This window comes from Arachis hypogaea, chromosome 13, assembly GCF_003086295.3.
Source record: "Arachis hypogaea cultivar Tifrunner chromosome 13, arahy.Tifrunner.gnm2.J5K5, whole genome shotgun sequence".
NCBI lineage: Eukaryota > Viridiplantae > Streptophyta > Magnoliopsida > Fabales > Fabaceae > Arachis > Arachis hypogaea.
In genome coordinates, this window is record NC_092048.1 from 2,405,423 (window position 1) to 2,429,954 (window position 24,532).

The 24,532-nt window shown below is 34.5% G+C and overlaps 2 protein-coding genes across 4 annotated transcripts; one reads left to right on the plus strand and one right to left on the minus strand.

Annotated features, from left to right (window-relative positions):
- Positions 1-494: 494 nt before the first annotated feature.
- LOC112736391 (DNA polymerase epsilon catalytic subunit A) lies at positions 495-21,727 on the minus strand. 3 transcript variants are annotated; one of them, XR_003168752.3, is made up of 49 exons: positions 21,421-21,727; positions 21,137-21,202; positions 20,975-21,034; positions 20,720-20,815; positions 20,254-20,414; positions 20,006-20,094; positions 19,701-19,918; positions 19,092-19,178; positions 18,793-18,927; positions 17,900-18,022; positions 17,112-17,195; positions 16,232-16,396; positions 15,963-16,139; positions 15,553-15,666; positions 15,207-15,311; positions 14,554-14,672; positions 14,317-14,458; positions 14,153-14,247; positions 13,794-13,899; positions 13,617-13,696; positions 13,333-13,509; positions 12,284-12,371; positions 12,033-12,113; positions 11,802-11,945; positions 11,342-11,437; positions 10,988-11,188; positions 10,839-10,893; positions 10,609-10,751; positions 10,057-10,526; positions 9,345-9,474; positions 9,056-9,253; positions 8,843-8,917; positions 8,555-8,745; positions 8,207-8,387; positions 7,269-7,333; positions 6,281-6,413; positions 5,986-6,087; positions 5,635-5,718; positions 5,284-5,358; positions 4,701-4,760; positions 4,347-4,609; positions 4,223-4,271; positions 3,788-3,914; positions 3,321-3,387; positions 3,022-3,117; positions 2,687-2,857; positions 2,378-2,590; positions 1,951-2,057; positions 495-1,028 (listed from the first exon to the last, which is right to left on the minus strand). XR_003168752.3 is itself a non-coding variant. In XM_025785826.3 (49 exons), exons 1-49 carry the CDS (start codon positions 21,580-21,582, stop codon positions 665-667), a joined length of 6,624 nt encoding a protein of 2,207 aa, XP_025641611.1. In that variant the 5' UTR covers positions 21,583-21,727; the 3' UTR covers positions 495-664. The 3 variants fall into 3 exon arrangements, 1 of the variants encoding a protein (XP_025641611.1); XR_011869282.1 differs by having other exon boundaries at positions 3,018-3,117; positions 3,788-3,948; XM_025785826.3 differs by having other exon boundaries at positions 3,788-3,948.
- Positions 21,728-21,892: 165 nt separating this feature from the next.
- LOC112736392 (uncharacterized) lies at positions 21,893-24,271 on the plus strand. The gene is made up of 5 exons (XM_025785828.3): positions 21,893-22,370; positions 22,588-22,723; positions 23,174-23,241; positions 23,340-23,426; positions 24,015-24,271. Exons 1-5 carry the CDS (start codon positions 21,900-21,902, stop codon positions 24,093-24,095), a joined length of 843 nt encoding a protein of 280 aa, XP_025641613.2. The 5' UTR covers positions 21,893-21,899; the 3' UTR covers positions 24,096-24,271.
- The last annotated feature ends 261 nt before the right edge of the window (positions 24,272-24,532 follow it).

The window sequence follows — 24,532 nt, forward strand, 5'->3', positions numbered from 1 at the left end:
GTATTGTTTTTTGTATATTTTATTTTTTTTCTGATTTAAAAATAATAGATGATTTGGCAAAAAAGATATAATAAATACAGAAATATGCATTTAATGTCTTTGTAAGTTACAAATTTGGTTAGACATTATTAATTTTTAATTATTGTCGTTAGTAATTATTGTATTGTTTTTGGTATATTTTATTTATTTTTTATTTAGAAATAATAGATGATTTGACAAAAATTGAGTGGTTGATTCTAAAATTTTGTCAAGTAAATAATGTTGCTGATATAACATTAGTAGAAAAAGAAAAATAACTCAAAAGTAACGTGGATAAACTTATATATTTACTTTTATTATTAAAAATAAATCGGTTGCTGTGGCATGCCGCTATATTCGTCAAATATAATATGGCATTTAAAATAAAAAGGAAACTTTTGCATTTTATACACTAGTCATTTGCGCTTTGATATATAAACAATTTCGTCATATATCAATTGTTTGAAAGGATTCCATTGAAGGCTGAAGCTTGATACGCTTCTAAGCTAAATTGATGACGATAAACATTTCATATACACATTTCACATCATGCATGCATGTAACAAGAATAAAAGAATTGGTTACAACAGTGCCACCCGAGCACATCCCTGTGCACATTTAGTTCCTAGGTGTTTTGTTGAAATATTTACAATCTAAGTTCTAAAATCCAAGAGGTACATTCCTGGAGAAGTTGGAATTTCTGACGAAAAGCTATGTTGAAGAAAACCTGCATCTTTGAGCGAAATTCAGTAACGTCTTCCTTGCACCTAAATGAGCCAGCACAAGCACACTGCTCAGACAAATGTGCAGCTTTGACCTGGTTGCACCTGAGGCACACCAGATCTTGAAGGTGGTAAAGCCGCTCTCTTTGTCGTACGATCTGAAGAAGCGCATTCTCCATCACCTCGCGGTCATAAGGCTGCCCACACTGTGGCACCGCACAACGCCACTCCTGATTCAATAAAGCCGAGTCACGGCACAAGTCCAAGTCTCTGCAGTCATTACAATAGCTGTCCCAAGGGAGGGGGGAACACAACAAAAGAGAGTTATATATATGTGAATAAGGGAAGCATCGATATTTCTTCGTAAAGGAAAAGAAAAAAGGTTAGAACTAACATATATAAAGACAAACTGAATCAGGTTATGAGAAAATCGTAAAAATGACTTTAACTTCTTCAATTCCTCTCTTTGCATTAAACCCTTGAGCAAAAAAATTTACACAACCCACCAACTTACTCCTAAAAATGGATCTTCTAAAGATAAATTTTCACATGACCTTGTGTGAAATCATTTTATCTTTTTATGTCACATGTCTTCTCTATGTCCTACCTTTTAAATCAATAATGAAAGATAAAGTATAATAAAACTATATGGAACCCCGTAAAAATTTATAATGAATGGTGACCAAATTATATGATGATTTTCATTTGACAAATTTAATAGTTTGGAGTTTGGACACTAATTAATACTTCATTCATTCTTTTTTTTTTTTTATCACTTTGCATTAAGAAACTTAGAATCACTAACGAAGAGATAGAATAGTAGAATATTTTTCAATACTTTTATAAATTAAAAGCATAATGATACTTCAACAATAAATAATGCAAAGAAAAATGAGTGACAAATAATAAGGTGCTGAGGGAATAATATGCAGCCACACAAACACGAGATAGAAATCTATTGATATTCTGAAAACTTGCGGGAAAAACATTGTATTGTTGCGTAATAGAAATCTATGTATTTCTTTGATTTTTCTGTTTCTTTTAGTAATGATAGGATGACTAAATGATTCATTTTTGTTTATTCATTTAGTATTTGAGACTTATCACCTCATTATCTTGTTACCCACACTTCATCCTATTGTGATCATTCGTAAGTAAATACACAGGAAATGATTTATGCAAACATTTCTTATTTAATTTCCTTCTTTACCTGCAAATGACATTGGATAGGGTGAAGGAATGACATGGATCACGAAACTCAGCTTCTGGAGCAAACTCTCTAACACGAACATATTTTAACAAATTCTTTCTCATGACCTGTGAAGGGTACAATGAGACTATCAATTTGCAGACCAAGAACATAGAGACAAAGATCAACAGCCCATGGAAAACGAAGCCATTCCAAATTCATTATACATGGATAGCTGCACATCAATTTAACTTTATCTTCTTTTCTCCTCCTCCCCACCCCGCGCCACCCCCCCCCCCCAACTTTTTTTTTCTTTGGACTCAGGAAATATGCATAATCATCCTATTGATCACATATTAACAATCTTCCAATATAATGCATAACTGCTGCAAGTATATTTAACAATACCAGGCCTTTAACAAATATAACTCGGGAAAACAATTATTACCAACACATCATGCTGCACACTTTGGTCGAGGGCCAACACAGCACAGACATGCTTGATAAATTCCAAGGATGCATCCCCTCTATGTTGATCACCCACAATTTGAGGAAGGCCAGATGATGTACTTGGGTCATCTTCTGATTTGCTTGCCCCTTTCATGTGAAGAACAATATCACGAACAATTCGCAAAAGATTGTCTGTGAAGTAAGAGCTGATCTGTGGAATAGAAGGCAAAATAATATAACAACTAATATTTTGAATCAAAATATCAGACTTCAGTCCCTACTCCCCAAAGCTCTGTAATTGTTTTACCTGTTCTTTGATATATTCTATCATTTCTGATTCCAAAGCCTCTGCAGCTCCAATGTTAATCGATGGGGTGCAGGAATCACCATTCAGCATTGATTCCCTGATTCCTGCTTGCTTTTGTGCATAGCTCCAAGGAATATACAAGAATTGAGAAACAATGACAATGAAATGATCCTACAGGGAGACATAATATAACTAAACAAATTAGAGATGAAGAATACAAATATAGCTTCAATATTAAAGGCTAACCAATTAGAATTCAACAAATCAATTCTCATAGTAGCAATTCTTTGCCTTCAAACTTATATTTAAAGTAAGATTCATGGAAGGCAACTTGCCTGGATTTTCTTTGGCAAGTACTCAGCAATATTCCAGCTTGATATAATGTCAACTTGAGATTCATCTGATTTTGCTGGTATTCCGCCATAGTTATACTACAGGGGGAAAAGAACAATAACTAGGCAATGATGCTGATTTGAATTAAATAACATAAGAGTGAAACGATTGCAAGACTGCACAACTACATGCACTTCAAATTGCACAAAATTACATTATGATTCACAAGTAATAATTAGATGCATTACCAACAACCTAGGGGGAGGACTAAACAATTAACAAAAATGCATGATGATCAAACCTGATCCATGAATAGCAATGACCGCCAAAACTGAAGTGGTTCCAACTCAATCCATTCAAATAAGTCTCTACAAAATCAGCAAGACAAAGTAAGAGCTTGTGGACAATATTGTTGTTCAGTAAAATATTGTAGACTTTTCACTTTTAAAGAAGTCAACAAAAATCTCCTAAAAGTAAATAGGTTTAAATGTGATTATCCCAACATTTTTCAGCCAACATCTCAGTGTTAGAACTGGTGCTGCGACAGTGGGAAAATTTTCTTTTGTTTGGGAAGTCGCGGCACCAGAAGTTTCCTTTTGTTTGTGCAGTCGTGATGCCATGGTGCTAGAACCAGCACCTTGACGCCAGATTTTTTGAAGTTTGGATGCGTAACACCACGAAAGTTGGCTGATTATTGGCCGGAGAAAGTTGGCTCCATAACAGGACTGGGAAGAAAAATATTTAACTTATGGCTTTTACAAGACAGACCTAGACTGTATAGTTCTTAACAAACTGTCACAGTAAGCTTTGGCTGCAGCAAGATCATATTTCCCTGTGTCGATAATAATCTTTGAGAAGTTTGCAAATACAATTGTTGCACCCAACTTGCGGAACTCTGCCAACAACATTGCAAACACTTTTTGCATGACCTATAATACCAAGCAATAAAAAGACATAATAAAGAAAAAAGTAGTAAGAGATTAAAACTTAAATATTCAAGTCACAATGAAATGAACTGACAAAAGGCCAACAAGCATAAAACCAAAATAATGGAAAACCTATTTTAAAGGTGGGAACAAGTTGTAACATCTCAGGGGTTATCCAATTCACTAAACCTTCTTATTTGCCCTGTCAAGTTGGCTATACATTTTGGAAAGATTAAAAATTTTAAGATAAAGAGGAAAAGAAGATGAATGTTGTTACCTTGTGAAGTAGCTGGTGAAGAGCTGGATCGTGAAGTTTTGACTGAGGGCTGCAATATGGGAAGGAATTTAGTAGCTATGTGTAAAAAAGAGGAGAGCAGGAGACAAGTAAACATAGTAAAAACCTGCAAAGCCATCGATACAGATGTTGCAACATTGCATCCGCATATGTGTTTTGAGATGTAACTGCATCTGCAAGGCACCGCTGAATCAATTGTTTCAGGATTCGAAAGGCATGTGTACATGAGGCAGCCTCATCAAAGCCACTCTGATCAATAGTGGGATTAGCTCCAGAATTAAATTCATTATCGAATCCTAATAAAGCGCCTCCTTCCATTTCATTGACTTGGTTGCTTTTTAAAAGGGCATCCACAGCTAGGTGGTGTATCTGTAACATAAACAAATAAAAATATTTATAAACGTCACCAAGTTATATGTACTTCAATCAATTAGTGAACATAACTCTGTTAATATCAAACCTTTAACTCAACAGTAACTTTTCTGTAAGCTCCAGGATATGTAAGAACAGGTTGGTGGACCTATATCCAGATAGCACAGCAGTCAATTTCAAAAAAACCAAAATGAGCATGCTCATTAATCAAATAATCACAGCATTAGCGTGGAGAAACTATTCCTACGTACAATCTTTCCCAGCAAACTTTTTAAGTAACCACAATTGAAACCTGATCATTTTGTCATGGAGAGTGGCTGCTTGATTCATTGTTTAAGTTGTTTTTAAAACTTGCAGATGCTCCCCCAACAATATAGCAGATTTAACAAATTAAAATGAATACAAGTGGTTATTATATCATAAATAGCAGTTACTTCACCCTCCCCCCCACCTCCCCTCACTCCGCAAAAATTAAAAGAAAAAAAAATGTAGTAGTATAGTCAACATTCAAAGTCTCATTCTGGAATGAAAAATAGGTGTCTGAGGTACTTGGAAACAAGTTTCTTCCTGAATAGTAATCATAATGATCCCTGAAGAACACAAGGTTAAATCTCGGAAAAAGTGAAGAAAAAACATTGAAGCTTTAACAAGTTAAATATCTATGGACCTACCTCGTCAAGAAAACAGGTCTCTTCATCATTAATGCCACCTAAATCAGGAAGACCGCCATCCGATATCCAAAGTACCTATATAAGTATGAATAAAATTTCATAAGATAAATGGGGCTATGCCTAGTTATTAATTTTTGAGAAAAAGGAGAGGGGGAGGGGGGGGGGGGGGAGGGAGGGAATAACATTTTCCTTTAAAGAAACACAAACAACGGACACCTATCTGGACATAAACATTTATGAAATCATCAAGTGCAGGGAGGGACATCAAACAATACAATCAAGGATGAACCAGTAAGTCATGAAGTTTCAGTTTGCAGATAACATTCATATACATAAACTTAAAATCGGAACCTGTTGACTATCACGCAAAGCTCTTGAGAAGAAGGTATCTGCTGTAAATATAAGCCAGTCAAGTTCAAAATTCCCAAGTGGTACCTGCAAAAGAAATTCATATGCATATAAAAACAAAATGCAATTGTGAAAGTTGCAAAACAGAACTTCTCAATAATTTACTTCCACTTGAAGAACAATTAACCAATCAGCAGGTTAACGATGGGATCAAGTTTTATTGAGTTTTTACTTGTGACTTAAATAACAAATTTAGATTGGTTAAGTATTCCTAAACTGGCAGTGAGCAATAAAAATGAATCATCTATTTCTTTTGTAGCTTTTCCAAATATGCCAAGGATTTATAGTGCTTACATGGGCATATCTTGAGAGAGCAATTCTCTCATTTAGCCATTGGCCTGATGCAGCACAACGTTGCATTCCAATTTTTCCAGCAACTTGTTGCCATCCAAGAATCTACAAGGAGCCAAAATTAATTAACATGTTGGAAACTAAATTAGAGGTAGCAAGATAAAAGAATTCAAGTTAAGACAACCACCTTGGTGAAGACATTGTTGAATACTTCTTTTAAACCAATATTTTATATACACACACACACACACACACAAGAGCTTTAAATGCAAACACCCATGAAAAGAACCAAGTTTACCTGATATTGACTATCACGGGCATTACAAGGAATACTCAGGCATGGAAAATCATCTAGAGATCGAATACCCAATTTCAAAAGTTGAACATTTGGGCATTCAATGATAGCAACCATAGGTCCATGATATTCATTCCTATGATAAACAGTATCAGAGAAGACAAAAGATAATTCAGTATAGAGACAGGTAGTGGAAAAAAATGAATTTTGATATTTTATGAATGAGGCGTATACAACAAACATCATAAATTTTATGGTAGCGTAGTATAGCTTCAAAACCTTATTAAGCTAGAAGAAATTAAGCATCTCTAAATTTCAAACACTAATCACTCTTAGTCTTCTTTCAAACATTAATATAAATTGTACACAAATGTTATACCACTGCACTAACATTTAGTAACACTAACATAACATTGTAGACACAAATGTTATACCACCACACCAACTTTCAAACCCTAAACCTAGTCCCCTGAGATCATAATGTGCTCTATCACAAACCAACTTCCTTGTTGGTTACCAAAGCTCAATTAAGGTCATGGCTTTTATTATTGGATATTAGGTTTATGGTCCCGATGCAAGACTTCACTTGCATGTAAATTATATTAGAAGGAAATTGAGAATGACTTGTTCCAGAATTTTCGTAACAGATTATGGGAAAAGAAAAAGTTTGTACGGAGTTCAGATACTAATTACTATACTCTGAGAGACCAAATGGAGAAAGAAACGTCAATATCAACTGATGGCAGTCAAGGAAAGGAGATTTATCAATAGGGTTGCCCACTTGAGAGTTTTGGGCACTGCGGTCAACTATAATTGAGATACTTATATACTATTATAATGCATTCCATAAAGAAAAAATTACATTGTATCCCGTTAATTTTATTTGCACTAAGCAGCTAAAGGAATATTTAGAGAACAAGGAAGCATCGTCTCATTTGAAAAAGGCAGCCTAATTCTGGTTCTTTCTTTAAAATAAGATATGAGAAGAAACCTGCGATCATTTATTGCTCTTTGCATCAAAGTTTCAGCATCCTTGACATGTGAAACATAGTCCACCTGAACATAAGATATAATTATAACAAAAAACATGGAAATGGATAAGTATTCATACACTTATATGGAGAAATGCCAAAAGATGGAAATAGTTAACTCCTATTAACATCATCCAAAGATATAAGGGCCGACACCACAGTTCCTAAGAGACTCATGTCAGCAATTTAGTCCCTCAATGAATCAAAGTGTCTTGTTTTACGCCTCAATAGATTTTCAGCACCAAATTAATTCTTCAGCATTGTAAAGTATTATCAATATCAATTTAGACCATCAAGCAAGCAAAATGTCATCAAATTAGTCCCAAAATTAGAATTCATTTCTTAGTTTGACAAAGAACAACTAATTTAATGACTTTTGTGAATGAGGGAGTGCCCTCCGACCTTAGATAAAATTTTCTAGATTAAGTTTGCTGGTTTTGAGAGTAGGAAAGAGGCAAAAGCTACGAAGCAATGTATTGTGTGCCATTGTTCTGAGTAATTGGTTGGAGAGCCATTTATACACCTTCAATGACAGATTTTCAGACAAGAAAGTTTTATAGGATAAGATTAGGTATTAGGATCTATTTGGTGTAAAGCTCATGATCTTTTTAGTAGACTTCCCCTCTTAGAAATATTGAATAATTGGAAAGTGACACTTCATTCATAGTCTTTTCTTTTGTGGCCTTTATAAGGAAATCCTTTATCTGCCCATCTTCTTGTATTATTCTTAGTCTTAAATTAATATTATTCTTTTATCACCAAAAGAAGTGGTGACACCTATATCTTTGAAGGATTGAAGCACCATTTTAAGCAATAGTCAAAGGAACATCTACATATTAGATATTAAGATCTACTAAAAGGAAACAAAATTATGATCAGACAAGTGTTGTTCATCTACCTTAAAACTAATGCTATTCCGGGGAGGTGGCTGAATAGACAAAGCTTGGCATGCATCGTGAAACTGTCTTTCAAGATAAGCCAGTGATAAATCCTTGTTTTGATATGGATTAACTACCACGACTGTTATTGCTTTTGATGCTGGAAAATATCCAACGTATATAGCCCGTCCCTCAGAGATACTGAAGTCCATTAAAAAAATGTTAAATATAAACACTACTATCATTTGCAAAGTAATGAAAATGCATGAAATTTATTTTTGAATAAAATATAATCCAGCTTTTAGCCAACAGTTGAGTGACGAAAATTGTTGAGAAGATATCTTGGTAAGTATTGAATCTCCACTTACCTATGATACAAGTAAAAAAAGGATATCAATTGTTCGAGATAAGAACATTCGGTTGTGGTCTTCATGTGCAATTCACTCAAATTCCATGAGTCTTGTAGACTTCTTTGTTTGGCACTTTTGTCCACCTTACATACACAACCAAGCTGGACTATAGCATTAAACTCCAGTGGCACCTTAGTTTCATATATTCCCTGACCCAAAAATAAAAAAAGAGGAATCTTTTAAGTTGAGTTCAGTACTTGAATATAATTGCATATTTGCAACAGTCACTTAGTCCTATATGCGGACCTCAACATCAGGATCTGCTAGAAGAGCTGCAAGTTTTTTGCTTGCTTCCTTAAATTGAACTTCGTCAATTGAAACCTGCAAAATTTCCAAAGCACAATTAATATCTTGCTTTGAAGGAAAAATAAAAGAACAAGAAGAAAATGTTTTTTTTAAAATATATATATATATATATATATATATATATATATATATATACAAGAAAATCACTAGTACCTCATACAGATTATAACTTTGCTTTCCATGAGGAAGTGTCTTCTTGACGCTTTTGCCAAGAAATTCTTCAGTAACTGGTGATCTTGAGTTGAGGTAAAAGACTCTAGGAACCGAAACAGGAATCTTAAGCATAATCCCATCAACAACTACCCAGGCAAAAAATTGGCCAATCTGTGAGCTCTGAAGTAGTTGTATTATCTGAACCACAGGAAAATTAGAATAAGGAAATCAAGAGACCATATACTTATTTTAAAACCAATTGGTCTTTACAGAATTTAATTGCACTTACCTGCCAATGGTACTGCTTCAGGGCTACTTCATTCGTTCTAAAATATGAACTGACATTTGTTCTACCAGTTGTACCATTCATTTGTTCAGGAACATCATTCATCCTATCAGCTTTCTTTGAATTCTCCAATCTGAAAAAGTCAACTCGCTTCCTTACTCAATCAATAATAATGGGAAGCTCACAAAAATAAAACCAGAGATGAACATTCAGATATTAAGCAGGACTTAGGAGTTAACCCCTACAAAGTGGCCAATGGGTAGGGTACAAGAATGACAGGGGCTCACCAGCGAAGTCAGTGGAAAACATTTTTTATTGGCCCTTTTGCTGGTGCTGGAGCTAAGTATAAGAAAATTTTTAGGCATTCATATGATACAAATTACATTTCCCCAAAGTTTAGGATATATTAGCAATTACTAAATTCTGAAGAGATATACATAAGACTTTCTTCAAACAAAATCCAAAGACAAGTAATTGCCCAATTTGGCTGTGACCCCTTTTGGGCTTTCATTTGTGCTGTCGTAGTTAACTGTCACAATCATAGTGGTGGGTAACATCAATAAACCCAACACAGAAAACAAATCATTTTTGGTAGAAGATCCAAACAATCCATCATTGACTTCTGGTGCTTGATCTTAGAATAATCACACCAAAATATAATCATAGATATTGATATAAATGGACTTCAATACTAAGATTGCAATGAGAACTTTACCTTCGCTTTTTTCTCTTTTCCAGGATACTTTTCCACTTTCTCTTCTTTATTTCAAGCCATCCTTGATAATCAACATTTCTGTCTACAATTTCAGATGATATTTCCTTTTGTTGAAAAAGTGAAAGTGACTCGTCCTTGCTGCTATTATCAATATGTTGTTGCTCAGAATTTCCATGACCACTGAGCTTAATTGAATTCCCTTCATTATTAGCTTTATAATGCCGTATAATTGGTCTAGGACCAATTGGCAAATTCCTGGCCTTGTTTCCAAAATCCTCCAAGTCAATCACAGTCTCTTCATCAGCCATAAGGCTGACACCATTAGAATCACTATTCCTTTTTGAGCGATCATCCCTTTTAAATGAGTTAAAGACATCAACTAATTTTCGTTGACGAAACTTGTCCTCTTTTTCACGAACTTTCTTATGCAACCAATCCGGATGAGCTACCCGAGGAACAGGATTTGCAATCTGTAAGTATTAAACTCCTCAGAGAAAATACGAAAAATACAAGAATCAATTACTTCAATATGCCAAAAGGAAAACTTAAAACCTTTTGCATGGCAGCGGGAATTGTGACAATTTTTTGAATTGCTGAAGAAAGCCGCTGCTTGTAGTAGGACCAGTCAACTATGGACCGAATGCCAACATCTGATGAGGCCTTGCACCATCTTCGAACATAGTACTTCATTACTTCTGCAAACATTATGCAAATGCTTCCTTGTTTAAAATGCAAAGAAGAATAGAATTGTTATTTGTTAATCATAAAACAAGAAATTTTACCAGCTTTTGTTTCAAATATTGCAACAGGAATAGCACGCTCGCTTACAGGTGTTCCCTGCAGAGACGATGAGTTTTTCCTTATCACTAAGCAATAAACTAGCAAAATATTGTGGGTGGATGCAAAAGAGATAATTTTTTTTTTATTGTACCTTAGGTTCACTTGCTACTATGTACTGACATCGAAGACCTTTATCTTTGACCATTGTATCACCAAGAAAGTCGGCAAGACGTTTGGCAGTGGTGACAGCACAAGATTTTTGCTCACCGTAATCAGCTAATGACTTGCTCATGGTACTTGATTCTGAGATGTAATCAAGCAACTCACTGTCTGTAATATCCTTCCCTTGGTTCTGTATGTCAGAAAGCAATGACAAAATAAGGAAACAAAGGTTATATCAAATCATGACCAAATATATCCTCAACAAACTAATTTAAACAAACAAATCCCAAGGCTCTTAATACAAAAATCAAATTAGACAGTAAACCATGGATCTTTAGCATACATCAAGAAGATCAAGCCAGCGATTTGCCACAGCAGCAACAGCTGAATAGCATTCATCTAAGGTTGAGCCATGGAGAAACTTGTCAAATAGCTCAGCCTGTGACAAGAATGTGTTAAAGAAGAAACAAAGTCATAAAATCATTCTAAACATAAAGAGAACTTTCACAAAATTATCACATGAACCAAGTCAGTGAATAGGCAGCTGCCAAGTTTCGAAATGATATTAGCTAAGTTACAGTATTTGTATTTTTCAAAAAAAAAAAATATCAGGAAAGAAATAAGCAAATGGCTGAATAGAAATTGCCAAAATAAATATAACTTGTCTTCCACTTTCAACTTTCACTTGAATATGTGTTCCATCAAGAAGAAAGTAGGAACAGATATCCTTAATCCTAATGATTTATCCATATTAAATACTATGATGCTTTGTGCTTGAAGCTAACGATCTTAACCAATATTACCTGGAAAACTTTTATTAGTTTCAGTTCACCTCTTCGCTTGATCTCAAAACCTTTAAGCTCTGCAAGGGTTCCATCATCATTAAAAACAGCATATCGTTTTTTAATTAAAATTCCTTCTTCTTTGGAAGCAGGAAGAATCATTGCCTACGTCAAAGCAAACCATATATAAGTCATTCACAAATAGTGAAGCACGGGAAAATATTCAAATCATAAACTACAGTTCTAGTTTACCTTGTATGGTCCATCCACCTCAAATTCTATAGAGCATTCGCTACGGGTAGTATATGTTTTCCTTATTGGATCTGTGAGTGTCTACCAGAAAATTGGAAATATAACATATGAAGTACTTAACTTTTAAAATAAATAAAAGTAAAGAAAACAGTAGATTGCAAATCTATTAACTGCAAAGCACCAAATATAAGAAGCACATGTAGCATATTGCGAATTTAGTTGCTTTTTACATAAAAGAATTCCAAGCTTACCTGGTACTGATCATTTGTATTATTGATTGCCACATCAACATTTAGCATTACACAAGGGTATGAGATTGTCAACTTCCTTTTCGAATCTCTACAATGCAATAAGTATGAAAAAGATTCTTCAGAATTCTAACTACCAAGATTCTAAACCATCAAAAGTAGGCAGAGAAAATTAAGTTTTGGAAGAGAGACAAAGAAGGGTAAAGATTAAAAAGGTGAAGCTGAATGAATTGCCTACACCCTAAAAACAATCACCGAAATCTGGCCTACAAATTTTAGCACAGTTAACAATTTCTGAAGTATTCCTCAACAAGAACAAGTGAACAGTTAAACCTTGTCCCAGTAACAGGATCAGCTTCCTGGATCTAATAATGGCATAATGTTCTATCAAAAATCATGTTCATGTTTAAACCAATAAGTCTCTTTTAATGATTTGCATATGGTTTTCTTTAGGTCCCCCCTACCTTTAGCTACAAGATTTCATCAAACATATTCAAACCACCTAATTCTACCATCTGTTCTACAAGTGGCAGTACCCCAAATCTCTTTCTAATGCATCCATTCCTTATTATATCTTGTCTACTCAACCCATTCATTTATTGCAACGTTCCATCCATGCTAGCCCAAGACCTAGTCTCATACACATTGTCAATATGCAGTTAAGATTTATTTTTACCCTTAAGCTTCAGTCGTACTTTTCTATTGCAAATAACAGCCAAAGCACTCTCCAATTTGACCACTCAGTTTGGATGCTATAGCTTAATCCTCTAGAGTTGCCATACACATCCAAAGCTTGTCTCCACAACTCTAGTAATTCATTTATTTATTTTTTTTATCTTGATTCTCCTAATAGGACTATATGCTCCATGGCACCCATCTTGAATGTGCTTTATGAGCACATCCAAGACCAAGGTGAAAAGATAGAAATCGTTAGTGCAGTCCTAAGTACTCTAAAAACAGAAAGCAGAACCAAAGGTTACAGGTATATTATATTTCAAGTACGGTTATAGTCATTTAAATAAATAACCACACAAATCATGAATAAAACATACTTTGTTTTAAAAGTAAAATTTTCTGGAAAAGACCCAGGAAGTGCACACCAGATACCATCAGTATCTAGTTCAAGTGGTTTCCCTATTTTTTCTACCAGCAAGCGGGCATTCTGAATTATTTTTGCTCCTGTATATGTGACTACTCCAGCCATTTCCATGGAGTACCATCTAGCACCCCTATAAAATAAATATAGATACACAAGATGATTAAAAGAAGAATAATAGATCTTATTGAATAGATCCCGTGTATGAAATTTTCAAAAAACAGAGATCAATATACTCACTTGCGCATAACATATCCATAAAAGGAATTAAGTATACACTTGTGAGCAAGTTGCAATGAATCATAAAGCACAACCATGTCCTGGATCACAAAATAATCAAACAAAATGAAACCTAACATAAAAATGTATTGACCATATTAACCTGACCATGAACAAGCCTATAAATATAATCCATACTTGTGCTTCCTGGATCTTCATAGGATTTCCACTGCCCTTGGCTTCTGAAAGTTTTCCCTTCCAAACCTTATTAAGGCCTTTATATTCATATCTTCTATCTCGGAAACTTGAACCATGAACCAGATAGCACAAAACCAAGGTTTAGAAGTTATAACAGAAAGCAACCAACCAATGGAGCAAGGAAAATTGAGGAGATTATGTTTGAAGTTGAAGTTTAATGTGACAATATTAAATTTATGAACTTATATTAACAAATATGTTCTGCAGATTATACACCATAAGGGCATATTATCTATCATCAACTAAATACTGTAAAGGTTAACTTACTACTCAATCGATATACAATTATCTTAACTCACCTGCGAACAGTGTCAACATAAAATGGATTTTCACGCATGCAGATTCCTGCTTCACGGAGTTCTGTAACTGGTTTGTTAAGAACACGCTTGTATGCCTGTGAATGCCATCTTGATTAAGTATGACCTTTATTATGAAACAAAGTTGTTAAAAAAACAATACCAACCTTCTGGCAGTATTTCTTTAAACGGTCTTTCAGCCTTAATTGTTGCTCTGCCTTGGGCAGGTCAAGAAAAGATTTTGATAACCTCACGTTAGCACCATCAACAAAATCGGACTCAATCTGCTTCTTTATATGATAATAGTCACTGAAAGATTTCAAATAGATATTTCAGTCAGTTATGCACAAATAAATCTGCAATATGCTAATGATAGCAAGCATTAACCAAAAAGAGAGGCACACCTTTTCTTTGCCATGAATGTTTCTCCACGCCAAACCCACTCAAGTTTGCGTAGACATGTCTTTCCAGGACGGTTGAAATCACATGCAGTGCAAACCTCATCTGAAACAATTGACGGTGGCTACAAATAGGAAAGAGACGTCACATAAGGCACCAGCATGCATCATAACTTCAGATTTTAGAAAGATAAATCCCAATAACACAGCATAAGCAGCACAAACATTCTTAAATTTTCTTCCAAATTTTTACTTGGAAGTTGATAGAATCAAGAAGATATCATTTCTAACAGAAGTGATAATCCACATGAATCTGGCCAGAAAAAGCTAAGAAATCATTGTGACATTGTGGTGAGATGCATGGCCACTTCTGCAGGTTCCTCCTACTATCAATTTTTTAAGAAATCCAACCAAGTAAAATTGGAGAAAATGTTGATATTCGAGAATTACCAAACTTATCTATATGCATTATTATGCACAGGAAGTCTCACGAGTACATAAGACCTCAAAAAGACAAACATAATTATTTCATTCTGTTTTCCTCTCATAGCTTAAATTCTTCAAGTTATAGTGGATAAAGACGTACTTCTGAGTTAAAAAAGCTCGTATAATTGCATTTCCAGCTACCGAGTATTATTATAATATTGTGGAACGCATACCTGAAGTCGATTTGTCAAAATTATGTTTGGATACATAGCAGCTACATCTAGATGATAAATGAGGGGGCATTCTTCACGTATTGGAACATCTCGTAATTTTGAAAGCTGCATTGACAGGGAGAAACTGGTCATGATAATCTTTTTATTGGTGTCAAAAATAAATATTTTAATTTTCAGGCTTACAACATATTCAAGAAATAAACTAATTATTAGCCACCATGATGGCATTGAATGACATAACTGTTTTTGAAAATATTAGAAACCAAACAATTACAACTTTAGACATCATTACAGGACAGTAAGTAGTAATGAAAATTTTTGGCCTGTTAAAAACCACAGTTAGTACCTTTTCCATGATGGCATTCTTTACTTCATCATAATTAGAGACAGATTCCAAATCCATTTTACCCTCTACTCTTATAGCATACTGTAGATCTCTATCAAGATTGTTGATCAATTGCTGGAACACCACCAGTCAGCAGTTAGTGAAACAAATCTGCAGAACTAACATGATAATATAGATACACGCACATACATTACAAATAACCAGAACTGAGTAGATAAAAATGGTTTTTAATGTTTGCATCTCTGGCCTCACAAATCAATCCACTTTCCCTATTTTGCAGGGAGTGAGAAAATAACCATGCAGGGAATAAATAACATCTAGATATGAAAATTCTTATTGAATGGCATGTATAATACAGAAAGGAGTAAATAGTCAAGAATCAATAATTAAAAATGTAGTAAACAACAAACCTCATAGGCAGATGACTCTAGTGTAAAACTAGTTGGAATATCAGACCTGAAAACACCACTTTCTAGGCATTCTACATGGCCACCTATGTATGTCTCACTCTCAAGAAGATGATTGTTATAAAACTTCTCTGGGTCGGATTGGTGTTTGTTAGGAGATATAACATTCGCTTTGTATGCCTGAAACAGATGCAAATAATTAAAAGGGAAACAAGTAACCAGGAAATGGAAAAAAAAAATCAATTTCACTGAACATGTGCATAAGAGCCCACCTGAACCATGAGCAACATTTCACAGAGGGTCCCACTGCCTTTGCGCAAGACTTCATCTGGTGACATGGGTATAATAGTAGCAAGGGAGAAAATAAAGGGATGAACATAAGTTGTATATAAGTAATAAGTTGCCACTGCATCAGAAACGGAATAGGAAGCCATTGTCTGCAGTAACAATTCAAAACAAACAAAATAAATAAATGAATAAAAAGAGAAATCAGGAAGCCATCATTGGCAATAACGATTAAAATTAACAAAACTTAAATCAATAAAATTATCAATATATTTCAGGACAAGCCGGAAGCATAAATTTTCAGATTGAGAACTCCAATCACAAACTATGGCATACCATTAAAAAACAGGGACAAAAAATAATAATCCCTTCCAACTAGAACTAAGACTGCACAGTTGCTTTGAACATGGAAAAAAAATGGCACGGCACTTAAGAAACTTCCCATCCATCTTTTCTTGATAATGTAGATCTCACAGTTAAACAGGCAACAATCGGTATACTACACATCCATGAATTTGGTATAAAGATATGCAAACCCCACGGTTCAGATATTCACCAGAATCCAAAAGACCCAAGAAATAAGAAGAGCTTTGTTTCTCCTAGAAAATTAGCATATTATAGAAGTCCCCCTTTGAACAAAACACAGAAAACTAATTCTAATTCAAAACCTACTGTCTTACATTTTTATTAGCCAAATAATAACATTTATCTATCTTAAATAAAAAAGATCACAATTATACTACACTTCCTTCAATGGAAATTAAACAGTTGGGACAAGGCAACCAAGTGAACATCTAGTTTGTTCACAATCATTACAGTCTGCAAAGAGGCAAAAAAGACATTAGTCAGTATCAAAACCAATCATACCTGAGGCTTTTCCTTTGCAAAGCAAACCATATCCTCAGGGTTCACCTCCAAGGGATCATAACCCAACTTTGCTTTTGTAACAGCCTAAATAAATTTAGGGGAAAAAATAAGAAGTCAGGCAAAAAAGGATAAAAATTCTAGGAAGCTGACAGTTCAATTCAATGTAAAAATAACCATTCATTTTCACATTTGACAAATATAAAACTTAGATTAAGTAGCTAATAAGTTAAATAAATTACATTATTCAAATTGATAGCCAACCCCACCAAGTCGGACAAGGCATTATTGTTCTTGTATGTAAATAGCACATCCTCCATCAGTAACTAGACAAAACTATTTATAATTCTCTTATCTAGTAGTCGAGAATTAATCGTAAATTTCCAGCCTACTAATTTACTGTGAAGTCATTGATGATTCCATTTGAGAGGACTTCAACTTAAATAAGGTCTTCAATGAAAACTGCCATTAGCATTATTCAGTATTCATGAGATTATAGCCGGTGGAGAGAAGTTAGATCTTTCAAATTTCAAAGATAAAATCAATGTGAACCTAAAACTTTCATATTAAACATGTATTAATGCTGAAAACTGATTAGACCATTATCCAATTGCGAACACAGCAAAAAATATGGTTAACTAGAAAAGTACATGGAAGAATTTAATTGAAAGATAGTGTAATAAAGCTTTCTTACTACATCAAAATTGAACTCTTAAAAATATTACTAATTTACTAAAAAGGACAAAATAATATGCAAAAAGATTGAGAACTTAGGAATACAAACTTTTTACCTTTAGGCCTTGGCTTCCTTGAGGGAGATAACTGTCCCGTTTAACCCAAGCAAAACAATCTAAATGACAAGCATATTTAGCACGACATTCCCCTTGATTCTTGTCACACTGAAACCCCAATTCCTGCAAGATTAAATAATAAAGTTGAAAAAGAAATATTCTATTAACAAGTTTGAATGAGAAATCATCTGAAATAGATTTAATTATTCTGCATACTCTATAGCTCACTCAACTTTCAATTAGCTTCCTATAATTTAAAGTTTGTAATTTAGTATTGTACAAAAAAAAATTGAAACTGATTCCTATAATTTATACATCTCTCATTAAATGGTATACTACGTAAATATTTTTCAATTAGGTCCTTATCTTTCAAAATGTTGTGATCAAGTCCCTATACAATAAACTTTTTAGCAGAAAACAGCAATTTCTCATCCAAAATAGAAACACTTGATCACATTTTTAAACTAGAGGGATATATTTGAAAAATGTTTGTATAGCATAGGCACTTGATTAGAAATGTTTAAACCATGGAGAACTATTTGAAAATATACAATACAAAAATTAGATATGAAGTTTCAAACTATAAGCATCTAATTAAAATTTAATTGAAACTACAAAGACCTTGAAAAGTAATTTAACCTCTAAAATAATATTCTTCAGAATAAGATATGAACTAGAAGCCATTAAACAACACTTCTTCTCCCAGAACTTCCAAGATGGGGAAAAAAATCCGTTTATTAACTATGGCATAAATAAGAAAGTCATAACTATTGCAGTCAAAAGCAAAAAAATTGCCTCAAAGACTACAAGAAGCAAGAATCATTCTCCAAGGTGAGCTATTAACAACAATTGGCATAAATTATAGTACTGTCAAAAAGAAACTTGTGACATACCTCACTCATTTTGAACCCATGATGTTCTGCCCTTTTCTCAAGGAATGGCCAATCAAAAAAATCACCATTATACGTCACATAAATACCAGGTTTCACCTCTTGCATGTGAGAAAACCATAATCTAAGAAGTTCAATCTGCAAGAGCAATAAAATTCATTCGTATGAAAAGGAAAACAGATGATGATAAACCTGAACAAAATAGAAAGCATCATAATAAAACATAAGGGAAAGATTTTAAGTAATTAGTAAGCAAATGACGTAAAATAACACATTATTCATGAATTGATGTAAACCTTTACCTCATTTTGAACATTTGTAACCTTAAAACAGCCTTCAAACTCTGGTTTAGGAGTGTACTCTAAATCCTCTATGTCATCACCAACACACTGCAAATCAAAGCACCATAATTATATAACAATTTGTTATGGCTATCAGCAAGATAACAGTTCAATCTTTCTGATACATTCGATGGATGCACAACTTCTGGATCAATTAACACCTACAGTTGGTGCACAAGGGTTATATAGTTTACTCTAATTCAACTTGCCAGATCGTGTATGATTCATTGGATATGCCTATGCTATTTACTCTAACCTCTAGTTATATATCTCAAATATAGAATCAAAGACCCACATTATATTCAATAGTTCGATGCAAACTAATCAACCTGATGTGCACCTAAAAATCTAAAATACAGGATGCTTGGGAACACAAACCATTTGCAGATTAATAATCTAAATAACAAGAATCTGTTAAGAGAAGAAAGAGAAATAAAAAAATATTTATTATGAGACTGCTGATAAGAGGTTTTTGATGAAACATGTTTTCAGTGATTTGCTTCGTAATAATATATGAACAACAGTAAGAGAGAGATTGATCAAACATCAGTGTAACTAATTTAGATTTACCTCTCTATTTGTGATTAAATACCCTTGTCCATCTACCATGTATGAAATCATCATAATCAAATCATAGTCAGCATCAGGAAATTTGAGTGGAAGTTTTGTGGTCTCAATGTCAAATGCACAAACACGAACTTCGGCACGCTGCAGAAGATCTGTTCTCTTCTCAAGTGTAACCCCAGTACTGGACACGCAAACATCATACCACTGGCCAGAGCGTATATCTGGGTCACATGTGAATTTGAGTGTCATAGTAACTAATAATACCAATTATATATATTAAATCATTGGAATAACTATAAAAAAAGTACCATTGTCAATGGCAAAGCGAACATGATAAGGAACATCATATTCACGGAGATCAATTATGCAATCTATAAAGTCCTGTGGTTTTTGTTCTCTGTCATGCAAGAAACAAGTAAAGGATCAGACAAGATAACAAAAGAGAAGTTATCTTTGAAAAACCAATCAATGTTAAAATATATCATTGCATGGTTAAAGGAAGTCAGGTATGATAATTCAGTCCAACAATTCCATGTCTCATTAAACTTCAATATACCTTCTTTCAGTCAATATGGACTCATAGGCTTCTGCAGCATCAGACTTTGCCTGATTTCTTTCAACAACATGCATCAGGTCACTCTTTACAGTCATCAATTGTTGCACGGTATCAAATGATAGCTTTAGATAAGGTTTTCTTAAGCCAGACAAATGATTTTTCTGGGAGAGTAATGGAATTAAATCAGAATTTGTTTATGAGGAGAAACAAAGCAAGCATAGTAATATTGAACTAAAGCCAAAATGAATAGTTCAAAGAAACATAAATGCTAGATTTCTTTTTCAGAAAACACTGTAAAATTCACAAACAGTAGCAAGATACTAAGGCTGGCTATGTCATTGACTTGACCTTTAAGACTACGGAAATAATTAAAATTCAAGAAAACAGATCATAAAAAAATAATGTGAAATGCAGATTTGTAAAGTTGATTAAACTGAAGCAGATGAGAGATGCATAAATTGCTTACAAGATCCAGGTCTTCTTTCTCTATAATTTCAATGTCTGCAATCTGAGTTTCATAACGGCGCCTCAGGTATGCTTCAACATCCATCTCCATTTTATTCTATTACAGTTATGCAAACCATAAATGGCACCAACATCATGATGCTTATTAGCAGAAGTTGAAAGCAATGAGCATGATAATTGATGAACACATATACACATGATTAAACCCTGATAATTTGCAGTCTGTACAATCATGCATGCGATTGTGCTTGCTCACCTTTGTAGCTGCGTAGAAATAAGGACGAAATCTGTATTTAGTCTTGAAGGAAGATCCATCCTGCAAGCATACTCCGTTCAGTGAACAATTTACCTAACCAGATTACTATTTGCGTGGAAAGAGAATCAGGAGAAGCATTTTATACAAGCAATACGGCAATACCTGTGTAACAAAGTAAAGATCGACGCAACTGTAGACTTTGTGGGTCTCTTCATCCTCACAAGAAGACTGCAAAATATAGTAAAGCAACTATCAGTCCCTTGGAATAGCATCTTAGAGAAAAACCAACTTGCTGCAACTGCATAAAATCGTTAGTGAAAATAAAAACAAGAAAGTCAAGTGTAACCAATATGAGGTAGTGGAAAATCGGTGATGGTAGCAACAAAACCACACATTTGAAGCAACGGGGAAAAAAAAAACGAACAAAGGAAAATGAAGTGGCTTACAGATGCAAAATTGAGCAACCATCCAAGACGCTTTTCGCCCTCAGAGAAGAGATCGAACCCTAATCTGGCCTCAAGTTCTTCCTCTGCACTGCAAATCAGCTTCTGCTTCTTCGACCTCTTGGGGTTGTCCCTCCGGTCGCGTCTCCGGGCATCGCCGTTCATTGGTGGCAGGAGATCGGCGAGTTTTCTGGCGAAGTTGGGAAGTTATGTGAAGTTGAAGAGCAAAACGAAGGAAGAAAATCCTGTTCTCTGATCTTAGGTAGAGGCTGAAGCTAGAACTAGTGTGCGTTTTCCCGCGCTTTTTCCCGTGGGAGAGATAGTGACAAAATGACATAAATACCCCCACTAAATAACAAGCCCAACAATCATACTCCGAGCTGTTTGCAAATTGGGCCATATGGTGGGCCAGGTTGAGCCCAATCAGTTTGATCCAATCTAATTGATCGGCCCAATCCAGTATTGGTTCAGTTATTATTGTTATGGTAATGGTGGAGTTGAAGGAAGAGAAGAAGAAGAAGGAGGAGAGAAAACCGAAAAATATGAGGACAGTGTACAGCAAGGATGGGAATCTCACAAATTTACGGTTTTGCCACTGTTCCCAAGTTCGCACCCTTACCCCAAAATCCTCATTCCTCGTTTCTCTCATTCAAGTTCCAAACTTTACCCTCTCCATCACAACAAAAACCTTTCCCTTTCGATCTTCCTCCATTCTCTGCGGAATCAACCGTCGATGTGTGAATAATAATTATCGTCGTTGGGTGATTCGAGCATCAATGGCATCTTCCACGTCATCCCCAACACAGAGAGAGCGATTCTCTGTGCTGTTTGTGTGCCTCGGCAACATATGCAGAAGCCCAGCTGCGGAAGGAGTATTCCAGGACTTGGTTAAGAAAAGGGGTCTCGATTCAAAGTTCAACATCGATTCTTGTGGCACCATCGATTATCACGAGGTAGGTTAAACTTCTAAAACAAATCTATATTTTAGTGTACTATAGGATAGATTCGCGAGGGTGATACAGTGAAAAAATATTATGGCATTTCACTATACTTTTGTTTTAGCTGTCGTTACTTTATGTTGTGAATTCTTCATGTATGAGAAAAAATATATATATATTTTAAGATAAAGAGAGAAAAATTAATATTTGGGAATGTTTATTGATCTCGAAGGGGAATGAAGCGGATCCGAGGATGAGGGAAGCATCAAAGAAGCGTGGGATTCAGATAACTTCAATTTCGAGACCGATCAAGCCATCTGATTTCGTTGATTTTGATCTTATTCTAGCCATGGACATGCAAAACAGAGGTAGGTAGCTTGGCCTATTAGATAATGGCATCTGATACAGTGTTGGTAATCTAGTATAGTGCCCGTTCTTGAAAATTGGTACTTTATCCAGCTACATTGATTCAACATCTAATAATATTTCAAATTTTTCATCGTGACATAAAAAGAAATGGAGGGAGTACATAGGTTAGTAATTTCCATTTGGATTGTGGAAGTGAACTGTGATTGAAGCCAATTCTCTCTTAGTATTATGTCTCACTATGTTTGGATTACTTAACATTACATTTTCTACATATACATCAATTGGTCAATTCAAGTTCTAGCTTCTAATTTATCAGCATGTTTCATTATGATGCAACATTGTGATGTTAAATGTGACATCCAGACGTGACATGTTACTGCAGTCCACCTTTTATGTTTTCGTGTTTGTTTTTCGGCTATACATAGTAATGGGGTTTGTTCTTTGCTCAGAGGACATATTGGAGTCTTTCAATAGTTGGAGAGCCAGATATAAGTTACCAGATGATGCACATAAAAAGGTTGGTACTATGAAATTTCACTTGTCTTTGGGGAATTCGTATTCATATTGTTTCTTCTGTCAACTTTTGGTTTATTTAGTGCGAATATGATGATACAGGTTAAGTTGATGTGCTCCTATTGTAAGAAGCATGATGAAAGTGAAGTCCCGGATCCTTATTATGGTGGACCGCAAGGGTTTGAGAAGGTATTCATGTTCTGCTATTCATTGCCATCTGATCCATTTATATTAACTTAATGAGGAAACTCTAGTTAGAAAATAACAATGAATTGTTTGGTAAACTCAACTAAATGATTGAGAAAGAAGACCAAGCATTATACTGTCATGTCTAGTTAAATTGGTTTGAGAGCTGAAATTATATTGTGAATACTCTTATTTTGTTCAATCAAGCCTAATTAAATATATTTCTTCTACGGTTGGTGCCTTGAGAGTTGAGACATTCTTTCCAGTGTCATATGGTTATCTTTCATTTGTTATTTTCTAACTAGAGTTTCCTCATTAAGTGTAAATTGTTTTATCCTTTGTGCTTAGAACATTTTGGTATGGGTCAATTTTCTACATGCATCTTTCTTATAACTATTATTAAGATTTCTTAAAGTAAGAGCAGTGAGCTATACTTTTTATTCAGGAAATAATACATTTTTTTTTCCTTTTCACATATAATTATTGTTTGGTCATATTGGAAATCCACTTAACGAAACAGGTACTGTTGTAAGAAAATATTTACCCTTGGTTAATGCTCTGCTTTTATATCATTATTATGTGTCATTGCAGGTATTAGATTTGCTTGAAGATGCTTGCGGATCATTGCTGGAAAATATTTTGGCTGAAAATGAACATGTACGACAATCCTAATACGTTTTACGTGGTCAATAGGTCCAGTTTTGGTGAAAAACATGTTTGTTTTTATATCATTGTCAAAATTACCATTTATTTTGGTGGTTTTAGTTAGTGCCTTTTTTCCTAACCCCCCAATTTCAATGAATGTAAACCCATTGTCACGCATAAAATATATACGATTCTTTTGTTCATCTTGTGCACCAGAATGAACACCCGACACGATATTATAGCAGAAAAAAATTATATTGTTCCAAGTCCTTCCAAGGGACAGATACTAGTTCTTATCTGCATTTGCTGCATTGCACCCAACATTTATCTTGCACTTGATACTAAAGCTAGCACCGAATGTTAGCATTTCTCAAGTTAGGGAAGATACCAACTTCTTGTATTGACTTCCAATCCTAAGTAAGCTAGCTAAATTGCAATATTATTGTCAATGATACGTAATCCTC